We start from the raw sequence: 27,984 nt of genomic DNA, 5'->3' as shown, positions 1-27,984 counted from the left end.
GGGCATTGAAAGTAACAATACACAGTTCACCCTGTAATGTCCACTATGCTAACATCCAGTGGCTTGTGCCAAAATTGGGAGAGCTGTACCACAAACTTGTCAGGCTACTCATCAAAACATACCTTACAATGTCCCAGACACCATCATCACCATCCCTGGGTATGTCCAGCAGGACAGACCCACCAGAGATGACAACACAGTTCTATCCAGCCAGGAGGGAGTTGACGTGGGAATCCAAAAGATCAACTCTGAATCCCATGAGGTCTCATGGCATCAGGTCAAACAAGGACCAGGAAACCTCCTGCTGATTAACACCTACTGCACACCCTCAGCTGATGAATCAATACTCTTCCATGTTGAATATCAATTGGAAGAAACAATAAGGATGGCAAAGTTAAAGAACTTTGGTGGAACTTCAAGAATGAGTAGTGCCACTAGTCACCAAGCTGACTGAGTCTTGCAGGACATGGCTGCTGGACTGTGTCTGCCGTAGGTAATGGGGGAACCAACAGAGGGAGAAGCTTACTTGACATTGTTCTCATCAGTCTACCTGATGGAGATGCATCAGCTGGGCATCCATGTGATGCTGTGTTTCATCAGCAGCAGTAGAATTGTACTCGACCACAAGCTCTCATACCAGGGAATCAACAGTGGTTTAATGAAGACAGCGGGAGAGCATGCCAAAAGCAGCATCAGGCACACCTAAAAATGAGGTACTAACCTAGTAAAACTTCAACACAGGACTACTTGCATAGCACAATCAATGAATCTGTTCAAATCTCTGCAGTCCTGCTACATCCAGTTGTCAATGGTGGTGGTCAATTAATCAGAGGAGAAGTCTCCACAAATATGCTCATCTTAAATGATGGGGTGCCCATCACATAAAAGAGGGCTGAAACATTTACAATCATTTTGCCAAAAGTGGATGACCCATCTCAGCCTCTTCCTGAGATCACCAGAGTCACAAATGCCAGTCCTTAGCTATTTTGATTCACTCCACATGATACCATGAAATGATTAGGATATCGTAAAGGCTATGAGCCTTGACAACACCATTAATAGTACTAAAGACATGTGCTCCAGAGTGAACCATGCCCCTAGCCAAGCTGTTCCAGTACAGCGAAAACATAGGCAATTTTCCAAACTGTCGGGTAGATGCCAAAGTATGTATGTCCTGTACACAAAAAGCAGGACAAATCAACTCAGCTAATTACTGCCTCATCAGTCTACATTCAATCATGAGTAAAGCGATAGAAGATGTCATCGACTGTGTTAGTTTTGGACAGTAATTTCATATATTTGTTGATAAATTGATTATTAAGTGAACCACATGACCCAACTCCTGTCACTGAAATCTGTCCCTTGCATGTTTAATAGCTTTGGTCGTTTTGTAGTATCAGTTGTTTTTTTCTTGATCTCAAAGATACAGTCTGATGTATGCAAATTGCTATTTTGCATTGACCTGAAAGATGTGTCAAGGTTGCACAATCTCTGGCATACACATGCATCAATGGATCTAACAAACATGTGTCACATGTGAAGAAGTGCTGTATGATTTGTGCACTAGTGGTGATGAAGTCAGTGACCACAGATACTGCTTATCCTGCTAAAATTTCCAGCATCTTTTGTTTTGGTTCGTGTAATATTGGTCCTTAATTTATCTGTTTAACAGCTATACCTTTGAACAATTGACATTCACTGTGAATGGAAATAAAAACATTTTTAACAGTTACACAGGCCGCATAATTGGATAAAATGAGCTTTGGCCCAGAACAAAGCTGTCACCTTGGATTTTCTCACTGACTAATTATTAAAGGGAATGATATCTCAAACCAAATTAGAATTGAAAGATTATTAGTGATCCAATAACGCATTGACTATTTTCTTCCATGGTCCATAATGCTGCTGAATAGACCAGGCACTTTTGTTCTGAAGCATCTTCATCAGCATCCATATTTATTAGCACGTTTGGAGTTGCCTGTGAAAAAGATTTCTAAGCATCTGCCTGATTGACAACACAAAATTAACAATAGGTCTGTAATGTAAATGTGCAGTCATGGTTATCCAGCCTAGCAGGTTCCTTCAGTTTGCCATCAATCCCTGATCTTTTCCTTTCAATCATGGAAGTTCCCCTTTATATTGCCACTGGAGCTATTGATAAGATCCATATTGTAGATTCTGCAACTTGAAAAATGTATAATATTACCATTCCTTTTTCTGACATTGAGCAGAATATGAATCATTGCTGAAATGGTTAATGGCTCATAATGAATATGTTGATGGCTCAGAAGGTAAAGGTTGACTGTGGAGTTAGCGAATTACTAGCTTTATTCTTTCTTACAATTAGGGAATGAAGCTTTAATTCAGTTTTTTAAAGTTTGTGTCATGCTGTCCATCCTGAAATTCTGCAGATGTTGAAGTGTGGCAATTGTCCTTTTTGTACCATCCTGTCAATCTTTACAAGCCCACTATTTGTCTGATATCAAGCTATGAGCCCAGGTTTATGGATATTACTCATATGTTGGAAATGTAGTGAATGTAGAATATGGAATTCTCACGTGTTGGTGCTCTTTGAAGCTTGTTTTGAGGGGATGTTATGATTTTTGTTTGAAAAGTACTCACTATTTTTCCGTTTGATAAACGTCTGGATGATAATTCAACTTATGACTAAAATATCTGTATATATTGTGAATTTTAATTGGTGATGTAGATCAAACAATTAATAAATGATTAGAAGCTATCTAAAATAAAAGGACTATTATGAGGATAATTTTGTGATACTTATATGGCACGAGAGACTTGTGGAAATAGGAGGTAGTTAATAAAGGACTTGAGAGGCTGGAAACATGGATACACTTGTGTGTAGTGGTCAGGCGGATACATTTTTTTTTCAGAACCTCTATAGTCTTTTGGGGCTGGCAAGAATCTAAATTTAGTCTCTTTAAAGATTCTCATCTTGAATGTTCATCCTTCCAGAAATCCCATGGTGGCAGATTGCTCACTGATTTCTTGGGCTGTTCATCTCCTGAGAATGGATTCTGAATTTCTGAGCAGCAAGACTCTGTTTAACATTGTCAAATTGAATTGTGCTTGCAGGTCGAAGTACTTGCAAACAAATTGATGCTTGACACTAAATGCTGTGTGGGAGCAACATCAACGCCTGGTTAGAGGGGGAAAAAAGGAAAGTATTCAGGTCTGTCTGTGGGGTGGTTTGAGCTTGTTCCCTCTGGGTTCTCTCTAACTATTTTTGTCCAGCTGTGTGACCGTTCTTTTGTGCATTACTGCAAGCAGATGGAAGAGTGTGCATTTGCAATACACTGTGAAATCTCAGAACGTTTCTCAGATTTATAATGGAGAATCTTATTTGTTAGAGTTTACCTGCATTAGAATAGTTCCCTTGGCTCTTTGTGCCATGGAATCTGTTCATTTCATGTTTCTCGGATAAGTCTCTTGGCTCTCAGTGCTGTATAATCAGTCTATTTTGTTTCTCTGATTGGATTCCACTTCAACAGCAATTGCATTCTGTGAAATCTATCTAAAAATACAAAATTGTGTTTATATACATGTCATTGTCTAAAAGTTGTAGTTTACAATTTTCCGTTTGTCCTTTGTACCTTTCCCAGTGGCAGCCTCTGTCTCTGGCAGCAGCTTTGGCATTTATAGTAAAGAACGCACTTGCTTCTGGAAGTGATCACAAAATTCAACTCTTCATGCAGCACTTGAAATCTGAGGAGGGAGCAATTTCACATCATTTACTTTTGTTCTTATGACAGTGGCCAGGATTGTGAAAAATTATGAATACTTTTGAACAATCTTGCCATCACGTACAGAAAATAAAGGCTGCAAAATTGTACAAAGCCTGAAAAAAAAATGCCAATATCGCAATGCATAATTAACCTACACCTGTTGCTCCCCATTCTGGAAGCAGGTAAACCTCATGATATTTGCATGATAGCTGCATGCAGCAAACACGAAGTAGCTGCATGCCTCAGCAGACGGCCCAAGTTTGTGAAATACTAGCACCACAAGACTGCACAGCTTAAAAGGGAGGTGCTGACTGGGGCAGATGCTGGAACTGGTTGCAGAAGAGAGAGAGTCAGCAAGAACACTGAATTATGGCCCAGCACGGCATGCACCAGAGTTCTGCAGCTAGAGAAGGGGACAAGTTTAGTGCAGGCGTCACTCCCATTTATCAAAGAGGTGGCACACAAGTCCAGCTGCTGAGGACTCAGAAGTCTGTGTGTGTGCACTGCAGATACATTTTTGGAGGCAGAACAGCACCTATTGTGCTGAAAACCTAAGACCTATGGAGCAGGATTTCATAGCCTTAGAGCTCCAAAATATGCAGTGTTGGCATCAAATCACTGTTAGATGAACTGATCAGACAAACTCAAAATTCTGGAAATTCTCAATAAATTAGATCGCAGCGTGATTATCCAGAATAAAAACTAAGTGCTGGCACTAGTGGGAAAACCGGAGTGTTGTTGCCAGGGGGGACTCGGCCACTTTTTGTTGGGAAAAGCATCCCCAACTGGCCACCCTGACTTCAGAGATGGGGCATCCTGATCTCAGTTAAATGACAGCACCATTCTCTCTCCCTCTTCACCCCTCACTCCCCCCAACCATCTTCAAGGGGTACCTACTAAATGTACGGATCACCCATTGCTGCATGCATCCGCATACCACTTGGGCATGAAGGTGACCCAAACCACACCTCTCCCCACAAAAGACACCCGATATGGGGGTTACCAAAGGCCCCACCATTTGGCAGTGAAAACCTGGCCGTGACACTCTGGCAGTATCGTGTTAGTGCCAATATTGCAGGGCACATTGCCTGGATGATAGGGGAATGGGTGCCAGCCTCTTCTATGGCTGATGGCTATCTCCAGTGCAGGCATGCTATTACAGCATAAGCGGTGGAAGAAAAGCTCGCGGAGAGGGTTGAATTTGGCCTGCTAATGACATTCAAATCTATTTAAAATAACTGACGTCAGGTTCCTGCCAGCTCTGGACTCAGCGGGCTGGGAGACTTGGAACGGGATCGATGCATAGAGGGAATCCTGATTTGACCCCCTCACCCGATTCAACGGTTCATCGGGATTCCTGGCTAGGTTAGTGGCCCTGGAAAATCCCAGTTAGCATCGATGGACAGAGAAAAATCAAGAACTGACTTTTCCATGCAGGCCTCAGGATCGTGCTCTTGTGGTCAAAATGGGAGCCAGAAGCCTGTACTTTTGGGGATTGGATACCCAGCTGTCCAATTAAGGATGGTGGGTAGGTTCTCAAAGCTGGAGAGCCAATAGGAAGTTCTCCAGCATTGAAGAACCTGCTGACTGCTTTTCAGGTGAGAGAGAAAGGGATGAGCCCACCAACCTTTTTCATGTTAAAGTAAAAAATGACCTCCAGAGCCAGGTGACTATTGTGTAAAGGAAACCGCCCTACCGGGTGGGCTGTGACTAGAACTGTAAATTCATGTAAATTGAGTCTGTGTCTTATAAGTTCTGTTTGTGAACAGAATTCCCACTCACCTGAAGAAGGGGCTCAGAGCCTCGAAAGCTTGTGTGGCTTTTGCTACCAAATAAACCTGTTGGACTTTAACCTGGTGTTGTTAAACTTCTTACTAGAACTGAAGCCAGGCAAGCAGGGAGGACCACTAGCCTACCTGGAGCGCGGGGCCCCCAGTCGTCGTCTGTGAGGCCGCATCGAGAGAACTACACTGATACCTCTGTGGAAAGTTTCAGTCGACCTCTGACAATAGGCCTTACTAGGCTTTTAACAAAGTCAGTCGGAGACTTGTTGTTTACAAATGGGTAATAACTTTCAAAAGGGAATTGGATAAATATGCTAAGGGAATAAATTTGCAGGGCTATTGGAGGAAAAAAGGGCAGGAGACTGGGATTATTTGGTTAGCACGGATACAATGGGGGGAATTGTAATTTTCTTTTGAAATGTTGACTTGGGCGGGAAAAGTTGGGGACAGCCTGCCAGATGACTTGGGGCTTTCCCTGCCAAATTTTCAAGCACTTTGAAGGGGCAGAGCCAGCCCCACCAGCACCTTTGGCCCATAACAGATTGGGGTGTCATCTGAAAAAGCTGAAAAAAATAAAAAGATTCTCCTTTCCCGCCCCCCCTGCCCCGCCCAAAAAAACCAGGGCCCCCTCGTCCTCAGCCTTCCCTGGCACTGCCTCCTCAGATATCCCCCTGCAAGTGCTGGGGGCAGTGCCAGGCCACTGTCTACAGATGACCTCTCCCTCTGGAGCCAGTACTTACCCGTGTACCCCTGAAAGGGATCATTTGCCAGGTCCCCATTGGTCCAGACCTGTTGTAAACCCCACTGACATGACATCATGCCAGCTGGGGGAAATAAATTCCTCACATGGGGAATAATACAGTGGGGGTGCTCGTTGATGGTATTTAAATGTATGGTAATGAGGTTCCTGATCGATCTTGGTGAGAACCCCATTATGTGGACGGCATGGTGGCACAGTGACTCTCTCTGCTGCCTCACAGCGCCAGGGACCCAGGTTCAATTCCCAGCTTGGGTCACTGCCTGTGTGGAGTTTGCCCGTTCTCCCCATGTCTACATGGGTTTCCTCCGGGTGCTCCGGTTTCCTCCCACAGTCTGAAAGACGTGCTGGTTAGGTGCATTGATCTAAACAGGCAGAGCAGAGTGTGGTGACTCGGGGAATTTCACAGTAATTTCATTGCAGTGTTAATGTAAGCCTTACTTGTGACGAATGAATAAACTTTAACTTTATTATGTCAATGGTGTGGTCAGGGGGGACAGTGTGAACAGGAAAATCCCCCCCCCCCCTTTTGTGCTGCATCATTTAATGACCTTTTGATAAAGGTACATTTTGTCCTCCTTTGGGATTTGTTTTATAGTGATGACAGGACACTATTTACTGGTGTACTCAGTAATGTGAGAGTTGAAATGTCCTCAGTAACGGTTCTAACGTCTGTGTGTATGTTGTTTCATTAACTTGTTCCATCAGTGCTGCTATTGTGCTGACACTTGCATAACTACAGCACCGCATCAACTCTGTACAACTGCAATAGGGACCTTGTCTGGCACTCTCCCAGAACCAAGAACTGCAGTGGGAATGGTGCCAATTGGTGACTTTAGCAGGGAAACTAATGAATGAATTGATTGTATGGCTATAGCTGTACTGGAGACAGTAGTCGTTTTCAGGTTTATACAAACATGTTTTGGATAAACTGATTTCTGAAAGTGTTTGATATGTAGGAAGGCAATGTTTAGGCTTTGGATATATCGGTATTTGCCTTTGCCCCTCCCCGCAAAAAGGCAGGTAGGTTTTCTTTTATTGATAATATATATTTTGTGTGTGCAGACTGGAGGTTAAAGTCCAGTTGTGTTTCAAAACTGCACCTTTTTTTCTTAAGGGAAACCAATGAATGTTTTTATCTATATTGTATATATGTTTTGACGGGATTAACATTAGTTTTCATGTTATTGCATGGTTGTTTCATGCAAATTAATTCCTTGTTATTTTAACAATATTTTAAGTTGTCGTTTTTGTGTCCAGGATGATCCAAAACCATTTATAAAAACAGAGATGGAGGGATCTGGACTTCGTGGCAGTAATTACATCACAATGAGCAGCATTACTCCTTTGAAACTCAATGCAATCTGTGGAGTCCAGATATGTGCAGTTAAATGTGAAGAGCCAAAACTACATTTGATGGGGTATATTGTTGAAATTACCCCAGTCTGTAATCAATTAGGAATCACAACTGGCAAAAACTTGCCTTTTTTGCTATTAGTCACATTGTAAAGATACTTGGAGAAGTTGCACTTTGTTGAATGAAATGTAGCTGGGCTTTTAACAGTGTACTAAGCTCATAATTGCTGCTGAACAGGCTCACCAGTCTGCGAGTGTGAAATCCACAATGATAAAGTAATAGATTTCTAAAATATTTTTAAATTGTTTCTGATATTTCTAATTCTAGATAAATCCCATGTGTATATCACAATCACTAAAATCTAATTAAAGGTGAAGCCTAATCAGTGCATTTCACTTCCTGCTTTACTGTCTGAGAATATTGATATGATTGCTTGCTTACCCTGCTTGATGCCATTATTGTTGCTGGATCCTGAATTCACTCTAACTTTGGAAAAGGGAAAATCCAAGCCAGAAATTGTTTGATTTGTGTGCAGTTTTGTTAAATATCAGTGGCAAGTTACTTCGCTGCTGACAACAAAATCAAGGCAATGGTGAGTTGAGATGGGCTGAAAGATCTTTCTTGTATGTAACCACCATGTAAACCTCCTTCCCTCCCTGCAGTTTAGTCATGATTGTTTCCATGGTGGAGTATAAACTAAATTTTTCAGAATCCCTGTAAGCTGTAAATTATTAGGGAGTTGTAGGTCAAAATCATTAATTATTTTTCGACATATACATTTCCTGAATTAGATAAAGTTTAACATGTTTACAAACTGTTCTATCCATTCTAGTAAACCTTTCTATTTTAGAGGAAGATTCACTTCTTAACAGCTGCAATGTGCACGTTAAAAATGGACCAGTGCTATCTGCCTTCCAATTTCTTGGGCAAAAATGGGCGAACCAGCAACTATCACTGGCATGTCTATATGATAAGAGTTTTAACAACAGGTTAAAGTCCAACAGGTTTATTTGGTAGCAAATGCCATTAGCTTTCGGAGCACTGCTCCTTCGTCAGATGGAGTGGATATCTGCTCTCAAACAGGGCATACAGAGACACAAAATCAAGTTACAGAATACTGATTAGAATGCAAAACTTTACAGTTAATCAGGTCTTAAAGATACAGACAATGTGAGTGGAGGGAGCATTAGGCACAGGTTAAAGAAATGTGTTATGGTCTCCAGACAGGACAGCCAGTGAGATTCTGCAAGTCCAGGAGGCAAGCTGTGGGGGTTACCGATAGTGTGACATGAACCCAAGATCCCGGTTGAGGCCGTCCTCGTGTGTGGAACTTGGCTATCAGTTTCTGCTCAGCGACTCTGTGCTGTCGGGTGTCGTGAAGGCCGCCTTGGAGAATGCTTACCCGAAGATCAGAGGCTGAATGCCCGTGACCGCAGAAGTGCTCCCCCACAGGAAGAGAACAGTCTTGCCTGGTGATTGTCGAGTGGTGTTCATTCATCCGTTGTCGTAGTGTCTGCATGGTTTCCCCAGTGTACCATGCCTCGGGACATCCTTTCCTGCAGCGCATCAGGTAGACAACGTTGGCCGAGTTGCAAGAGTAGGTACCGTGTACCTGGTAGATGGTGTTCTCACGTGAGATGATGGCATCCGTGTCGATGATCCGGCACGTCTTGCAGAGGTTGCTGTGGCAGGGTTGTGTGGTGTCGTGGTCACTGTTCTCCTGAAAGCTGGGTAGTTTGCTGTGGATAATGGTCTGTTTGAGGTTGTGCGGTTGTTTGAAGGCAAGAAGCGGGGATGGCCTTGGCGAGATGTTCGTCTTCATCAATGACATGTTGAAGGTTCCGGAGGAGGTGTCATAGCTTCTCCGCTCCAGGGAAGTAATGGTCAACTCAGCCAACCTTGTCTACCTGATGCGCTGCAGGAAAGGATGTCCCGAGGCATGGTACATTGGGGAAACCATGCAGACACTACGACAACAGATGAATGAACACCGCTCAACAATCACCAGGCAAGACTGTTCTCTTCCTGTTGGGGAACACTTCAGCGGTCACGGGCATTCGGCCTCTGATCTTCGGGTAAGCGTTCTCCAAGGCGGCCTTCACGACACCCGACAGCGCAGAGTTGCTGAGCAGAAACTGATAGCCAAGTTCCACACACATGAGGACGGCCTAAACCGGGATCTTGTGTTCATGTCACACTAATCAGTATTCTGTAACTTGATTTTTTGTCTCTGTATGCCCTGTTTGAGAGCAGATATCCACTCCATCTGATAAAGGAGCAGCGCTCCGAAAGCTAATGGCATTTGCTACCAAATAAACCTGTTGGACTTTAACCTGGTGTTGTTAAAACTCTTGCTGTGTTTACCCCAATCCAACGCCGGCATCTCCACATCATGTCTATATAACACAATCAAGGAACACTGTTAAAGTGCAAATTAATTAATGAACATGGTTAATTAATCAATAAAGGAATGAGATTGATGCCGGCATGATGTTTTTCAAATAGTTCCTTTATAAAACCATTGCACTGGTTTACATTTCCCTACTTTAATATCTAACAATGAATAAAACTACTTCATTTGATTCATCACATAAAATGGAATAATAGAATATCCCAATGTCTTTGCCACTTCAAAACACAACGCAGTCTATAAATTCTATTATTTTTTTGACTTTCTGGATATTTGATTTGTTTGCATTGTTTATTGTCTTGGGTTCCTTCATGGCCAGGACTTCCCGGTTGTTCATGTTGGCAGGATCTTCTGGTCCTGCCGATTTATGCATCCCTGTCACGTGTTTCCCAGTGGTATGGGGTGCAGTCAATGGGAAATTCCATTGACGTGAAACCCCCCACCATGAGAATTCCACTCCATATCTTTTTATAATGATATGTATCAATGTTTTCAAGTGTTTGAGTCACCTAAATGTTTTTGGATGAGGGTGGCAGTCACATTTAAAATTTAGGAAAATATGCCTGCAAATGATAAAACAATGCAGTAATTTTTTTCAAATATTTAGTCCTCCCCCAGTTTGAATACAAGTCTCTCTTTGGAAAAGTTATGTCTCCTGGTTCCTATAAAGTTTCTTTATTTTTTTTTCTGAGGATCTAACTCCAAGAACAGATGTCAATTTGAGGACTGTTTTTAAGTTCCACACAAAATGTATTCTGCTACTGGGGTGTACCCCAAGAACTGAGTCCACAGACAGACGTCAGGAACCATAGGTATTTCTCGCAGTCAGAAAATCAGGAAATAAGAACTGTTGAACTGTCTCCCTTGTTTAAATGTTATAGATGGTGAAATAAATGATTAGGACGTACACATGTGCTTAAGATAGAAGCTGATATATACTTGAAAAGCAAATCTCAAATGTGCCAGATTTCTTATCGTAATGGAATAATTTGACATTCAACAAATACAAGATTACTCTTTCAGGGCTTGGGTGAGGTTGCTTAACATTGATTATTAATTAGAATGTCATTAAAAATCAGATACGCTTCATTCAACAAGATATAATTTTTCAAGGGTGTTTAGAGTGAGTTTTGGTTTCCTGACTCTGTGAATCATGCTTCACTCCCATTCCGCTGCCGACAAATACAGGAATTGATGGAAGTGGGAACAGGGATTCCACATCTGGGATTCTGTATGCCATTTTTAAAGGATCTCCTCCAAAAATCCAGCCTGTAGAATTAAAATGGCACTGAAGGAGGCCATTCAGCCCATTCGGTCCTTGCCAGCTGTTTTAGAGCAATCCGATCCACTCCAATCCACCACCACAGCTCCCCCCCCCCCCACACACACACACACACACACACACACACACACACACGCACACACAACACAAATCGTCTTCCTGGAATTCCCCTTTGAAATCATTCATCAGACTGAATGCTATGCAGACCATTGAGAGCCAGGCGCACTTAATCGTGAAGGGGCCCCATGTCCGTCCCCATTGGCAGGAAATCCTGTCCTTACTATCCCCCTATTAAGTCGCAGGATGGAAAGGGATTGACGCAGTAATCCTAACAATTTGGTGGTGTGGTGTCAATCAGGCTAATTAATGAAGCAGTTGGCATCCATTACCCCAGAGCCCATCACAATTTAGTGTCGCAAGTGCCTCAAAAGCCCTAGGCTCCCTCGCGAAACGTGTCTGTTTTGCTAGCAGCCCCTTGGGACGGGTGTGGGGTTGCGGTGATTCCTTGAGGGAACTGGCATCAAGCAGGAGACTGGCTACCTTGCCTCTGAGCCCCCCCAGGTGACCCTGTGACCGTCACTTGCCTGGGGTCCTTATACAACCTTGGGCCTTGCCGGGGAGGAGTGTCTGGGTGGGTTTAATGCCATTGCTGGTACTGGTGAGAATCTTGAGCTGCTGCCTCTGATAGGTTGGCAGCTCAAGGTGGACATGGCTTCTTGGGACCTCCATCACAAGGAAGGCCCATTGGTAGCTAAGCTACAAGTCTGAAAGACACTTGATTCCAATGGGCCTCTCCACGGAACTGTAAAGGTTTTCCCGTTGACACTCTGAACGGTGAATGAGATCCCCATCAGCTACAACCCCAGCTTTCGTCTCTACTTCCAGCACCTTGAAGGCAGAGAGTTTCAGGTCTTTCAAATGCCCCCCTCCACCTCCTTTGCTCCAAGGAGAACAATCCCAGTTTCTCCAAACTAAGCTTGTGGTTAAAGTTCATCCTCCCTGGAACCATTTTGGTAAATCTCCTCTGCACCCTTTCAAGAAGCCTCACAGCCTTCCTCAAGCACTTGTTGCCCATCACTCATTGCTCTCGAGCTGTGGCTTACTATGCCATTTCGAATGACAATTAACTATCAACCACATTACTGTGAGCCTTCAGTCACGTATAGGCCAGACTAAGTAAGGATGGCAGATTTCCTTCCCTCAAGGGCATTAGTGAACTAGATGGGTTTCATACCAATCAGCAACAGTTTCATGGTCACCAGTACTGAGATGAGCTTTCATTTCCAAATTTATTAACTGAATTTAAATTCCACCAGTTGCCTTAGTGGGATTTGGACCTGTGGATTTGGACCCAGAACATTAGCCTGGGCCTCTGGATTACTATTCTAGTGATGATACCACCATCTCCCTCCGTATATGTGGACTCCAATAGTTACTGTCAGTTTCAAAGAAGTAAAGATGGTACGAGTGATAGTTTTGCTATTAGCAATATCTTCGATTCAAGGCCATTGTGTTTAATGATCGCACTACAACTCATTCATAGTTAAAGCACATTTTTAAGCTGCCTTTAATCTTATTGATTAAATAAGTAGATTACACCTCTTGTGTTTAGGAGATCAAAGTTCTGAGTAAAAATGTAATTCTAGACAATAGAATGGTGTAAATTATCCTTGTTCATAACCTTTCTTTTTTTTCATCTCAATATTAGAATGGAAGAATGATGGGATGGATCTAAATATGGTCTGTGGGGCAGGCACACCACTTTCCTTCCTCTGCCATGCTCTCCTGCTATTCCAGCTCTTCAGCTGTAGTTGTCGGGGTCACCAGTTTCAAGAACCAGCGTTGCCTGCCAGCTTCAAGTTTACATATTCCTTGTACAATGCCACTATTTACGAGAACTCTGCTGCAAGGACTTATGCCAACAGCAAAGTTAAAATGGGGATAAGCCTGATTGATCCATTGTGGGACATTAAATACAGGATTATTTCTGGAGATGAAGACAGCTTCTTCAAAGCAGAAGAAGTTTTACTTGGGGATTTCTGTTTTCTCAGGATAAGGACTAAGGGAGGCAATTCTGCCATATTAAACAGGGAAGTTCAGAACCACTATTTGCTTATTGTGAAAGCTGCAATTAGAGGAGAAGCCCTGGAGGCATGGACTAAAGTGAATATTCAAGTTTTGGACATGAATGATTTACGGCCTTTATTTTCTCCAACCACATATTCTGTAACAATTCCTGAAAACACACCATTGAGAACTAGTATTGCACAAGTGACAGCGACTGATGCAGATATTGGATCAAATGGAGAATTTTATTACTATTTTAAAGATAGAGTTGACATTTTTGCTGTTCATCCAACTAGTGGCATAGTTTCTCTAAGTGGCAAATTGAACTATGATGAAAGAAACCAATATGACCTGGAGGTATTAGCAGTGGATCGTGGAATGAAACTTTATGGAAACAATGGAGTAAGCAGTACAGCAAAACTAGTCATTCATATTGATAGAATCAATCAACATGCCCCAACCCTAAGCGTGGTGACACACATTCCATCCTTGATGGACAGTGACCCCATTTATGCCATTGCGACTGTAGATGATCCGGATGATGGAATTAATGGGGAAATTGAATCGATATCTATTGTGGCAGGTGATCCTTTAGGGCACTTCCATCTTGTTAGAACTGGGTTAGGAGGCAGAGAGTATAGGATAAAGTTGGCAAAGACCGTGAATTGGGAAGACTTTCCCTATGGTTATAATCTTACCCTTCAAGCAAAAGATAAGGGGACCCCTCAGAAATTCTCTGCTGTGAAAATTGTACACATTGAAAATCCAGAGGAAAATGAAAGCCAAGCAACTTTTGAAGAAAATATTTATGAAGTGGAACTGAATGAATTTGCTCCTCCTGGAGTAGTTGTTGTTGCTGTTAAGCTAAAACCTGAACCACAGAATGTGGAATATAAACTTAGTGCAACTGAAGATACTCGTCATTTCTACATTAACCCCAAAACCGGTCTGATCAGCACAACACAGCATATACGCCTCCTTGAGAGAGAGCATTTTGTCTTAGAGGTAATGAACAATGTCAATGAAATGAAAGTGAGAGTCGTCATAAAGGTTGAAGATGAGAATGATCATACACCAGAGTTTCACCAACTATCGTATGAGGCATTTATCAATGAGAGCATGCCAATTGGGAGCAGTGTTTTAGTTGTTTCTGCCACTGACAATGATCAAGGTGAAAATGGATACGTAACATACAGCATTGACAAGTTGAATCCATTGCCTTTTGTAATAAACCAATTTACAGGTCTTGTCAGCACAAGTGCACAGCTGGATTTTGAGTCTGCACCTCAGAATTACAAGTTCTTTGTTCGGGCCTCAGATTGGGGTTCACCTTATCGACGTGAGAGTGAGGTAAATGTAACTGTACATGTGGAAAACATTAATGACAATAAGCCCTTGTTTGAAAAAGTCGACTGCCGAGGAGTGATTTCACGAGGGTTTCCTATTGGTGAACAGATAACCACTGTTTCAGCTATTGATGTCGATGAACTGGAATTGGTAAAATACAGGATTGTATCTGGAAATGAGCTTGGATTCTTTGATCTAAATTCAGACTCTGGTGTGCTATTCTTAACAAAAGCTTTGGATAGTGCAAATCCAAAAGATGGACTCTTTTCACTTCAGATAACAGCTACGGATGGAGAGAATATTGCTGACCCCATGTTTCTTAATATTTCACTGGGGCATGGTAAGCCGACTACAAAGGACTACGCATGCAGAGAAACCGGAGTTGCTAAGAAACTAACTGAAAAATTGCTCAAAAGAGTAAAAGTAAACAACAAGTCAAAGACAGAGGACTTATTCCTTGATCTCTATTCGATTAACAGGCAGTCTCCACAGTTTGATAAATCCTTTCCTTCTCAGGTAGCCATTAAGGAAGATCTCCCAGTTGGCAGCACTATTGTTAAGATCTCAGCTTCTGATGCAGATAGTAGCTTCAATGGCAAAGTTGTATATACCATCTCTGATGGAAATGTTGATAGCTGTTTTATTATTGAAATGGAAACGGGATGGCTAACAGTTCTGATGCAAATGGATCGTGAATTAACTGATAAATACGTTCTTAACATCACTATTTATGACTTGGGGTATCCTCCAAAGTGTGCATGGAGACTGATGACCATCTATATCCAAGATGCTAATGATAACAAGCCTCAGTTTTTGTTGGAGAGTTACTCCGCTAGCATTCCAGAGGATACAATGATTGGTACAGATGTAGTTCAGATTGAGGCCGTGGATAAAGATCTGGGCCGCAATGGGGAAATAATTTATACTCTGTTGTCAAACACCCACCAATTTGCTATTAATGCCTCAACTGGCATTATTTATGTAATTGGGTTGCTTGATCGGGAATTGAGTACTAACTGTACATTAAAAATAGAAGCCTGTGACCAAGCTGACAATGGTCATCAACAATGTTCTGTTGTGACTTTGGAGATCCTTTTTGTGGATGTTAATGACAATGCTCCACATTTCATTCCTTCAAGCTACTTTGTAAAAGTACTTGAAGATATGCCTGTCAGTGCTGTAGTAACATGGCTTGAAGCTTATGATCCCGACCTTGGCTTGGGTGGCCAGGTGCGCTATTCATTGGGAAATGATTATAACGGGAAGTTTGAAGTTGACCGAACCAGTGGAGCTGTACGCCTGTCAAAAGAGCTGGACTTTGAGAAACAGCAGTTCTACAACCTGACAATTCGTGTTAAAGATAAAGGTCGACCAATATCCTTGTCTTCGGCATCCTTTATACAAATTGAAGTGGTTGACGTGAATGAAAATCTTTATGCACCGCAATTCTCAGAGTTTGCTAAAATGGCGTCAGTCAAGGAAAATGCTCCAATTGGGACAAGTGTTCTGCAGGTGACAGCAAAAGATGGCGATGATGGAAGGGATGGACAGATTCAGTACTCCATCCGGGATGGCAGTGGCCTTGGACGTTTCACTGTAAACGAGAACACAGGTAGGGCTGTGTTCAAAGTTTTGAGATTTTTAATAGTTTACCTTGCATGGCATGTAACCTTTTAGCTTTAAATTAAATATAATCTGCTAAAACATTCAAATATTTGTGTAAATTGATGCCAATAAGTAAAAACTTGTGGAACCATTTGTAGCACTCATTCCTTTAAATATGTAGTAATTATGTAAAAATGGATCAAAATTGCAAAAGTCCGAATTGTTTCTGGGTGAAAAACAGTTAAATCTTGCAGATTATCGGTTGGGGGGAAAAAAAAGTACCTGTTTACTTGTGTTGTTAGACTTGATTGATGCTTTACAATTTCTTGGTGTCAATGGATTTTTGTTCATCATTAAACTGTTATGTCTAGTAATCGTTCAGCACTGCTTCATAAAAGATGGTAGAATGCAGAGTCTTGTGATTGTAACAAACATTGTGTAATTTGTATAAATGCTTGCTGTAGAAAATTGTATTTGATATGTATGTTGAATAGGGGAAAAAAGAAAACCAGGAATAATGTCCTGTTCAGGTGTCCTCAAAATTTGTGAATGTTTGTAGCGTGTCACAGAAGATTAAACAAAGCCCATAATGCCCAACTGAGGCTTAACTACAGGCAGGTACTATACAAATTCAGTTTGACTCTTTTGCATTCCTTATTCCAATAACATTTTTTATTGCTGAATTAATAGTTCACAAAATAATTTTGAGCAATTGTACTTTTCATCTTAAATTCACAAAAAGCTGAAACTCCAAAAACACTGACTGTAACCGTTTTTGATTATATAGACTAGTAGTGGTTAGTTATTTTGTGAATTCCTTTTACAAGGAACTGTTTGTTCCGCCTTTGTGAAGTTGAGTCTGCTTTCCAGTGATTATTCGATCACACGTGCTTTGGTGCTAATATAAGATTAGCCAACCATACTGTAGAAATAGTTCACAGCTGTAGAACACATTGTTTTAAATTCATATTTTAATTGTGTTATAGACTATATTAGAAATAGTTAGTAGAAAGTTGAAAGTTGTCCTCTAAACAGTCTGTTTGGATTTCTTCCTGTTTTTAAGTACTCAAATGCTGAACAATCACTCAGTTGGCATGAGATGAAAAGCAGTATGCAGCATATTAAATTACTGTGACCTGCACTTTGACAGTTTTTTATTTACTGTAATGCCAGTCGTCTTATGATCCAAGGCTTGGCTTGGGCATAGTTTTTCAACAAAGAATATCCCAGTGGATTACTAAGAAGGAATGCCAAAATCAAAATTGTTATACTGAGTTATTCTTAAGTTCCATGATTCATGCTGAGCTTTGATTCTTACCTTGCATCTTTGTCTTGAAACATTAAAGAGATTTGGAATTTTATGGTCATGTTTTATTCTCAGCCAAATCCCATTTAAATTTTATGATTAGTGGCAATTTTGGTATAAATATTATTAGCCAGTTCATTTGCACAATTCGGAATAAAATCACTTCATAACCTTCAAAAATGTTTTTTGAGCAATGATGTATGAAATTGTCTTTTTGTAACACTAAACTGCAGCTTTAATACTAATTAAAATCAGGCATTTCATGAAGTTAGTTTCATTACCCTCAAATTTGACAGGATAAGGATGTGATACGGACTCACTTTATATTCTGAGATTCAGGAAACAGCATTGAAAATTACAAGGTGGACATGCTTAATATTTATAGTATGTCTGTTTTTAGTTCAATGCAGTTTGTGTGGCACAAACATTCACACTCAATTAAACAAAGGTACAGCTTGGTAGTCAAACTCAAAGACTACTTGAGTACATAAGGCAAATGTATTTCTAGAGGCAGATAGGTCGATACCAGGGGACAAGATTTAAGATAATTAGCAAACGAGCTCGAGGCGACATGAGGGAAAATGATGTGTGTTCTAATAGGTTCTGTTTCATAGGTTAAATATTAAACATTAAATACCCAGTAGTTGAAGGTAATAAGATGAACAGGAGTTGGTGTCACAAACCACGCGGATGTTATCTGCAAGGGCACTGGTTACTGGTGATGTGTAGTTCTGTTTTGGAATGGTGTGAAGATTCACGTGAAACTCCCATTGAGAATAACCAGCCCAGTTGTTATGTAATAGTTATTAAAAGACAAATACACACGAATTGGACTATAACACTTTAAGACAATTAAATATATGGATTACTAAACACCCATAAAGTTTATATTGAATTTGCCCCTTGTTTCAAAAGATATTTGTTATCCCTGAACACCTTAAGACTTTCCCATTCCCAAACAACATCCAAATTAAATAAACCTGTGAGTCAAGTCTGGCTTATAGTTACCACACAATATAGGGCAGGTGATCAAGTCTGGGAAACATCTTTTCCTGGTCCAGCGAAGATATTTAAACTGCCTTTACAAAGGTTTCTGCATTGCTTTTATTTTAAGACTACTTGAACTAAACTGCTTCTCAGACTCAGAGCTGTAAACTGGCCTCCACAGCTCTTGGATGTTAAAATAGTCTCTCGGCTGTGAGATGTTAAACTGGCCTCTGAGGTTCGCCAATGTTACAATGCCTACCTGCTACTGCAGGTGCTGGTAATTATACCCTAGTTCATCTTTAATTCTCCCTTCTGTGTATTTAGGTTGTCTGCATCTCACATTCCATGACACTTAAAATTAACATCTGTATACATCCACTGATCTCTCATTCATCTAAGTTAGCTGTTTCCTGATGATAGGGCTATTGACACCTGATTCTGTTCGGATGCCTACTAATCTCATTACTGGGGAAGGTTGCCTCTCAGCATCCCCCTTAAATGCTGGCTACTGATGTCATTAGGCAGGTTTTTACCTGTTGCTAGGCAGTTCATATCCTATTATTCCTTGTTAAATTTTTGTCCCTGCTCGTACCAAGCAGATCAATGACATTGGGTATTGATTAGTTAACATGTATAGAAGAAAGCCGTCCAGAACTGGATGGCTGGTGTTAAAATGGAGAAGTAAGCAATAAACTGCCTCCACCAAGGCATCCTAGTTTGTGTCGTCTTCACAACCAGGCTTGGGAATTCCATTGACATTGTGTTGTGAGTTAGTGGTCTGGAATGCATTGCTTAGCTTGAAATGGAGCTGGTAGCAGTTTCAATAATAACATCCAAAAGGGAATTAGAAAAATAATTGAAAAGAAACAAAATCATAAATGTTAATGTTTGCAAAACAATGAACATATGAGCACTCCACAGTCTGATGTGGTGCAAATAAGATAAATGACCACTGCAGTCTATTTTGGTGGTATTGATTTGAGAGTTAGCCAGAACACTGAATAAATTTCCTCCTCTTCAAATATGCATTGTCTATGTGTCATCGGAAACAATTTTAATCTTGGCATAATTTAATTCAGATTTTGGAGCAGCTGGACATGGGTGTTTAAACTACTAAATTCAGTTCCCTATCCCAATGCAAAACCCATAGGCTTACAAAATAACTGGACCTTCAAGTCTGCTACTGAAGAAGAGAGATGGATTTAGCAGTGGAAACAACAGGAACTTCATTAGTAGACATTGATCTCCTGGAATCTGAATTAATATGGTGCCAATAAATGCAGCTAGAGTTGAATTAATCTTTGTCAGTAATATATAACAGTTATTCGTAACCTTTTTAAAAATAAATCAAAACCAACAGTAATCAATTTGACCTTAATTAAGCTCCTATTGAGTACACTGCATATCAAATTGTATGCTGTTGATTGAGAAATACTGTTGCGTAGTAGCTAATAAATGATATGACTTCCATTTGAAATGTTTCTAAATTGTGTAACCTGGAAGCTAATCTAAAAGAAATTGCATTAAGCTAATTTGCATCAATCCAAAATGAAGCATAAAAATTCAATAAAAAGTAGGACTTATTAGATTAAGTTGACAAGAATCGTGGTGAGACTATTTTCATTTAATTAGGTCCCATTTTGTTTAATTCAACCCCGCTAAAATATTGTGGCTAATTCTACATTACTTTATGAAGAACATCAAGGCCTTAAGAGAGGATGCAGAGATGATTTACAAGAATTGTTTCAAGGTTGAAGGGCTTGAGTTATATGGAGAGATTAGAGAACTTTAGATTGTTCTCCTAATTTTTCTCCTAGAACAGTGAAGTTTTAGGGAAATTTAATAAGAGGTTGTCAAACTCCTAAAGTTTAATTATTTAAGCCTAATTAATGTGTTTCTAGAGGCAGATGGATTGGTAACCAAAGGACACAAATTAAAGGTAATTGATGAAAGATTAGAAGTGATAGGAGGGAAAAAAATATTGTGGTAGCATGGCCCTTTTAAGGGGGCATTCCCTGAGGTTCACATGATTGAGCTGCACCTTATGGAGCGTTGAGGCAAGAAGCTGAGCCAAACAGGCGCAAGGGCACGTCTCCCGGGTTGGGGAGGATCCTCATTTGGAGCCAGGAAGGAGTGCTATATAGTTGCATAGTTAATAATTTGACCCTTTGTAAAAAATTACTTATCGTTGGCAATAAGTATTTTGTTACTTTGAGCCACATCGAATTGCCCTCGGTTCAGTACAGATGTTGGATCAAATTCTCCCATTTTGTGGCAAAGGGCCCTTGCTGATGGGAAAACAAGAATGTTTCCCAATGACGTTGGCAGCGTCTGTCAGTTGGGATTCACCCATCTGAAAGATGCAGATGAGCTCATTTTGAGCAACCCACCAGCCAACCCCACTCTTCAGAGATCGGGCCACCATTTTTAAAGGGTATCCTGGTCTCCGAGCTTGGAGTCAGGCCCCCCTTACCCCGCAAAATGAAAAGGTGACCCCCTCGCTGACCAGGGGAGCACCACCAACCCCTCACCAAGGAAGCCCCCCCCCCTCCGTCAGGGAGAAAAGAAAATCTCTGCTGCAGAATGGAGTGCTGTAGTGATTTAAAAGCTTGCCAGTTGACCAGGTGTCACTTCAGAATTTTCACAGCTGGTAGGCAGGAAAGCAGATGTTGATCACGAGCTGCCTGAAATCACCATGCCAGGGGTGACTTTGAGTCTGCCAGGGCTAGAAGGGGCAGTTCAGCCATAGAACCCCCATCCTGGCAGAGTGGCAGGGTCAACCCCTTGTCCCCAGCCTGAGCCCACCAACCTCCAGGACCCTTAATGAACCCTTTGTCTGCATCCTGGCAGCAGCAGAGGGGCAAATAGCTCCTGGACCTGCCTCCCTCAGGGCTGAAGGCACCAGGTCAGCATGTCAGTGCCGGGGGGCAGTGCTCTGTGGGCACTGCTGTTGTGTGTAGCTTGAAGAGAGACTGAATGGAGGGTGTGAGGGGGAAGGGGTGCTGGGTGGGGGATCTGAGGGGGATTGGTCAGGTCACCTTCATGCCTGTGTGGTGTGTGGGGATTGACTCATGATATTGGTGGTGGGATTGAGGGAGGAAGGATCCTCATCTTTTCTGAGGGGTTGATGACGCAATGGTTTCATGGTCATCATTAGACTCTTAATTCCAGATTTTTGTTGAATTGAATGCAATATTTGTGTCAGTGTAAGATGGTTTATAATGTGGCTATGTTGGAAACCTTTTGGACTTTGACTTTAATCTTTGGCTATTCTTGGTTCAGTAAAGGGACACTATAGAATTGTGATGAATTGAAAAGAAGTGTAGTTTAGATAGTTCTTGTTTTAGCTGCAATTACAAATGAAAAGTTAACACCAAGTGGAACATTTTGTAAATTTTGGAACTAAATTTTGCAATATTTTTGTAGCCACCAAACCTTAGCTAGAAGTTTCCCTTATTAATTTTTATTGAGCTTAGGAAATTTCTTGCAATGGGTAATTAATACAAAAACAATTACTGACTTGAAAGGAGTTTAATATCCAGAAGGAAAAGTGCTGTTCCAGTTTTTGATATCAGCTGTTTTTTATTTGTTGTTGTTGTCTGGATTCAATCACATTGTTGCTGAATAGTTTTTGGCAAATTTCTGGTACTTAATGTCACCATTTTTTTGTCAGTTTACTGTAATCTTTAGCACAATGTACCATTTTCAAATTGAATACATTTGTAAACACAGCTGTTAGATGCAGAACTTAAACCTTTGTCCAGAATTGTTGAAGACTATTCTGTATAAAGATGTATCTGATTTTAAATTTTAGGTTCATTTTAAATATCTCCCATTTAAGCAACTGATCCAGTATTGTTGGAGTGGTCAAAGATGCTTTCTAATCTTTTCCTGTTGTCTACTCAGCTAATGTCTTGGACTGATATTTCACCAGAGGCAGTAACAGGAATAGGGATTGTTTCTGGTCAGAAACCCATCCCCAGTGAGAAACTGATGAAAGTTAAGATTTTCACAGGGATGAATCCTTAATTTATATGGAGATGAATTTCCTGTCCAATCAGAACCAATGAGGATTGCAAGGAAAGAAGGTCCAATGAAGATTTTAGATTCCCCACGGCAGACATCACTGAGGCTGCTGGTTGCCCTAAGGGAGAAATCTGTTGATTATGTTAAAGCCTTCACACAGCAACAGAGAGGGCATGGGGAAAGGCTGCCTCACTTTTCATCAATACCAACTCGGATCTAATGTTGGCGGTCATGAGGAAATGGAGAGAGCTCCTTTATACAGAGGGTGATTGGTGGATATCACCTTGTTGTACAGCAGGGGATTATTTCTGTTCAGCGACACCTTCCTCCACCTGTAATTCATCCTCCTGTCTTGCCTGTTGTTCTTCCCAGATGAGTTGTCTCCTACTCGGGACTCGCCTTACCAAGGTCCATAACTCCCTGGTGGGCCATGTTATGGAGAACGCAGCAGACTGTGACTGAGACCCTTGCAGGAAGGTATTAGAGGATGTCACCCGACCAGTCCAGGCACCAGAATTACATCTTCAGTATGCCAATGGACTGCTCAGTGCTTGGCCTACTGAGCAAGTAGGACTGGTTATATCCTCTGTCCAGGGTTCCAGTAGAGGGGTGATAAGATGCTTCATGGACTTGGGAGTTTGAGTAAAGATCTGAGGAAGCTTGGATGGTGGAGAAAGAAGGAGACATGGCAGTTGCCAGGAAAGCGAGCACATGGAGGAATCTTTGTAGCTACAGACTAATTGACTGCTGGAGTGGAAGCCCTCTGTTGATATATTTCACTGGTCAGTCAGAGTGCGTTGGCCACATGGGCACAATCAATAATGTTCTGCAGCTGGGCTATCTATGATGGAAATGAGACCCCAATTCCCTCTGTCCCTATGAGGTCACCTCTTTCATAAAATTAATGGGCTGTTAGTTTGGACAAAGAGGGCATCAGTGATCAGCAAGATGTGGTCCTATGCAATCATTTGCAAGAAGCTGATTCTTGGAATGAACCAGAAGTGAAGAAGCTCAAAGTTTACAGTGATTTTGACCACTAGCAGGGCATGGTGACCAATGCTGCGAGTATCGTGGACACGCTTATCTGTGACTATCTGCCTGGAGAGTTGTCGTCCACTAGAACACTGGTGTTTGATCATCTGCGGGTAGCTTAGTCATTGGTGATAGTTATACAGAGCACTAGTGAGACCACATATGGAGTCGTGTACTGTATTCGTCACATTTAAGGAAGGATGTAAATGCATTGGAAGCAGTTCAGAGAAGTTTTAGCAGACTAATACTTGGAATGGGCAGGCTGATTTGTGAGAAAAGGTTGGGCAGACTTGGCTTGTATCTGCAGAGTTTAGAGGAGCAAGAGGCAATTTTATTGGAACATGCAAGATCATGAAAGGTCTTGACAGAGTAGACATGAAGAGGATGTTTCCTCTTGTGGGAGAATCTAGAACTTGGGGTCACTGTTGAAAAGTAAGGGGCCGCACATTTAAAACCGAGATGAGGTGAATTCTTTTTCTTCAAGGATCGTGAATCTTTGGAATTCCCTCCTGAAAAAATATTGGAAGCAGAGTCTGAATATTTTGAAGGCAGAGTGGATAGATTCTTGGTAAGCAAAGGGGTGATATGTTATTGGGGAAAGCGGGGTGCAGATTTGAGGTTACCATCAAATCAGCCATGATCTTAAGTGGTGGAGCATGCCCAAGGGGCAGAAAGACTGCTTCCTGCTCTTTATTCAAATGTTTGTATCTTATATTGAGGGTATGGCTTCCATTTCTTCCTGCCATTCTAATGGCGGACTACCATCCTTCCTGCAGAGATGTTGCCCCTCATTGACAATGAGTCCAAAGTCTGACAGTCATGGCCCATATGCTTGTTTGGAGCTGTCTTTGAGTAGGTGACCATCCAATTGTGTTTGGAGCTTTGCCCTATGCTCTTTTGTCCTCTAAATGAACTGACACAGCATCAAAAACATTTCTTTTGCAAATACTGAATTCCCCTTTGTCCCCCTGATACTCTTATGGAGCCAGGGTGATGTCTGGAGCAGTCATGAATGGCTCCCATACTGTACCCACCTCCCTAGAGACGATTTGCAGTAGACAGCTCCTGAAATTCATTTTCTCCCTTCAAAATTCCACCCTGGCCCTCGACCATGTTCTTGATGAGCTTTTTAAACAGATTAATTGGCCTTGATAAAGATAAGAGTTTGGGGTCCCTATCCTGTCATCTGCCAGCCTGTTTTAATATTTCCAGTGTCGGGAGCAGCATCCTGAAAATGACATGACAACCAGTGCACGTGTATTTGGAGCCCCCCCCCCTTTTGTCTCTCTTCCCGACGTCGGGGATGGCCTGAGAATTCAGTCCCTTTATTTCTAAATAAATCACTGACCTCAAATGGTACACTGCAATGAACACGTGCCATCAAAAGGTGGGTAGAATATTTTGAAATGTTTCTGGCTAAAGAGAAATAATCATAAGAATTATTTCTAATTGTTGAATGTACTTTTTGAGCTGAAGAGTTGATAGAATGGTTTGTCTGATGGGAACTAGTTTTCTTAAATTCCCAAGAAATGCGCCAAATGTCTCTGAAAAGCTGGACTATTCTTGGACTTCTGCCAAATTTAAGTGCTTATTATGAGGTGGGTTAGATTATGAACAATTTTTCTTTCCTCACAGCTATCCATCTCCTGGTAGAACCCTCGGAGCTTTTTTTAGCCCCCAGTGGAAGGCGGCACAAGAGGTGGGCAGGATTCTGTCACCAGGCCCTTTCCCGAGGGGTGGAATGAGGAGACAGCAGAGCAATGGGAAACCGATACATCCTATCAAGCATTAAGGCCTGTTGTTGGAGGTCAACAATTCTGCACTTAGCTTCCACAGGCCTGCATCTGGACGAGCCACCCCCTCTCTCCCCGCCCAATTCCCCACACCCATACCACATACACAGCAAAGGTCTGCCTGCTGATGGCTTTTTAAACAATTGTAATTGTGATAAGTTAGAGTGGATACTTCTATTGGAGAGCGACCTAAAAGGGCATCGTGCATCTCCTTTCAGCTGATGCATCTTGTATTGACTCTCCAGCTTTAAGAGCCAGTCCACCACCCTTGATTGGACAGCAAACTGCTCTCTGGCTATGAATTGGCCAATTCGGGGCAAGTCACAGATGAGTGACTGATCCCCACACACTGCAGTCTCCTGACCTCCAGTTGAGCATGACCGCGAAGTCCTGAAGACCATGGAAAAAGTTCTGGCCTTTGCTTCTGAGTCAGAAGGTTGTGGGTTCAAGCCCACCTACAGAACTTTTGCATCATTTGAATAACAACCTGCATTTATATAGCATCTGTAATTGAATAAAATGTTTCACAAGAACATAAATAAAAATCAACACCAAGCTAAATCTAGGCTGACTCTTCAGTACACCACTGTCAAAAGTGTCACTTTTATGATGAGGTGTCAACCTCATTGTTGGTTGTCAGTTGTTGTGAATTGTTATCTTTTCCTTTTTTCTTGCCCTTTCTCCTCTCCTTTTTCCATTTTTATCTTGCCGGGATGGCACGTGGCACAGTGGTTAGCACTGCTGCCTCACAGCGCCAGGGACCCAGGTTCAAATCCCGGCTTGGGTCACTGTCCGTACAGAGTCTGCGTGTTCTCTCTGTGTCTGCGTGGGTTTCCTCCGAGTGCTCCGGTTTCCTCTCGCAGTCTGAAAGACATGTTGGTTCGCTGGATTGGCCATGCTAAATTCTCCCTCAGTGTACCCGAACAGGCACCGGAGTATGGCGACGAGAGGATTTTCACAGTAACTTCGTTGCAGTATTAATGTAGTGTTATTCCTGAGCAAACACTTCTGAGCTGGTAGGGAGAATGCGCTGTGTCCAAGAAAGCAAGAATTGCATTTAGAGTGCACTTCTGACTTTACAATGACCTAAAGTAGCCACTGTTGTGAAATAGGAAACATAGCAGGCAATTTGCACAAAACAGGGTCCCACAAACAGCAATATTACGACTTTTTTTTTGCTGAGGAATAAATATTGGACTGACTCTGTGGAGAATGTGCCCACTGTTCTTTGAAATCACACCATCTTTCACATCTAAAGGGGGCAGATGCAACCTGGGCTGAATGTCTCCGATAAAGGATGGCATCTTAGCGACAAAGCAGCATTGGCATGTCAGCCTAAATTGTGTGCTCAAGTCCCTGGAGTGGATGCAAAGATCACAACTTTCTGATTCAGAGCTGAGAGTGCTACCCATTGAGCCACGGTTGATTAACCCCTATCTACTAGCTCCAAAAGCTACCACAGAATGAATGGCAAGGGATTTCAATGCTGACATTTACAAGAATTCTGTAATTAAAAGCAAATTCTACCAATGTAACTGTGATGGATCTTGCACTTTATATCTCTAATTTTAATATTTCTCCATAGGTTGTATCTGTGATTTAATTTGCTTACTGCGCTGCCTGAACATAAGCAGGTTACAGTAATTGGAATTTGCACATTCCCTGGCTAATACTATGCTAATAGAGTGTCTTAAATTTCTTTTCGTTGTCTTTAATTACATTTGAAGTGATTGTGTGTAGCCACAGATTAAATATGTAAAGGACAAGCTTTTTTCTGATTGGTCACCAGTTAACACAGATTGCTTAGGGCCTATTTTTCACATGAAACACTGAGTCACAGAGGTTTACAACATGGAACAGGCCCTTCGGCCCAACTTGTCCATGCCACCCTTTTTTTTAAAACCCCTGAGCTCGCCTCAATTGCCCACGTTTGGCCCATATCCCTCTATACCCATCCTACCCATGTAACTGCCTAAATGCTTTTTAAAAGACAAAACTGTACCCGCCCATCCTACTACCTCTGGCAGTTTGTTCCAGACACTCGCCACCCTCTATGAAAAAACTGCCCATCTGGACCCTTTTGTATCTCTCCCCTCTCACCTTAAACCTATGCCCTCTAGTTTTAGACTCCCCTGCCTTTGGGAAAAGATATTGACTATCTAGCTGATCTATGCCCCTCATTACTTTATAGACCTAGATAAGATCACCCCTCAGCCTCCTACACTCCAGGGAAAAAAGTCCCAGTCTATCCAGCCTCCTTATAACTCAAACCATCAAGTCCTGGGAGCATTCTAGTAAATCTTTTCTGCACTATTTCTAATTTAATAATATCCTTTCTATAATGTGACCAGAACTGTACACAGTATTCCAAGTGTGGCCTTACCAACGTCTTGTACAACTTCAACAAGACATCCCAACTCCTGTATTCAATGTTCTGACCAATGAAACCAAGCATGACGAATGCTTTCTTCACCACTCTGTCCAC

General features: G+C 41.8%; 1 protein-coding gene across 1 annotated transcript in view; it reads left to right on the top strand.

Annotated features, from left to right (window-relative positions):
- The window catches only part of LOC144499631 (protocadherin Fat 3-like), a 696,014-nt gene that overhangs the window by 218,444 nt on the left and 449,586 nt on the right, over nucleotides 1-27,984 (top strand). Inside the window, exon 4 of the mRNA XM_078221804.1 lies at nucleotides 13,045-16,362. Coding sequence (XP_078077930.1) covers nucleotides 13,062-16,362 — 3,301 coding nt within the window. The 5' untranslated portion in view covers nucleotides 13,045-13,061. The remainder of the gene's footprint in view (nucleotides 1-13,044; nucleotides 16,363-27,984) is intronic.

The sequence above is a fragment of the Mustelus asterias genome, chromosome 10 (assembly GCF_964213995.1).
Source record: "Mustelus asterias chromosome 10, sMusAst1.hap1.1, whole genome shotgun sequence".
NCBI classification, from domain to species: Eukaryota; Metazoa; Chordata; class Chondrichthyes; order Carcharhiniformes; family Triakidae; genus Mustelus; species Mustelus asterias.
This window is presented reverse-complemented; position numbering and strand designations above follow the sequence as displayed.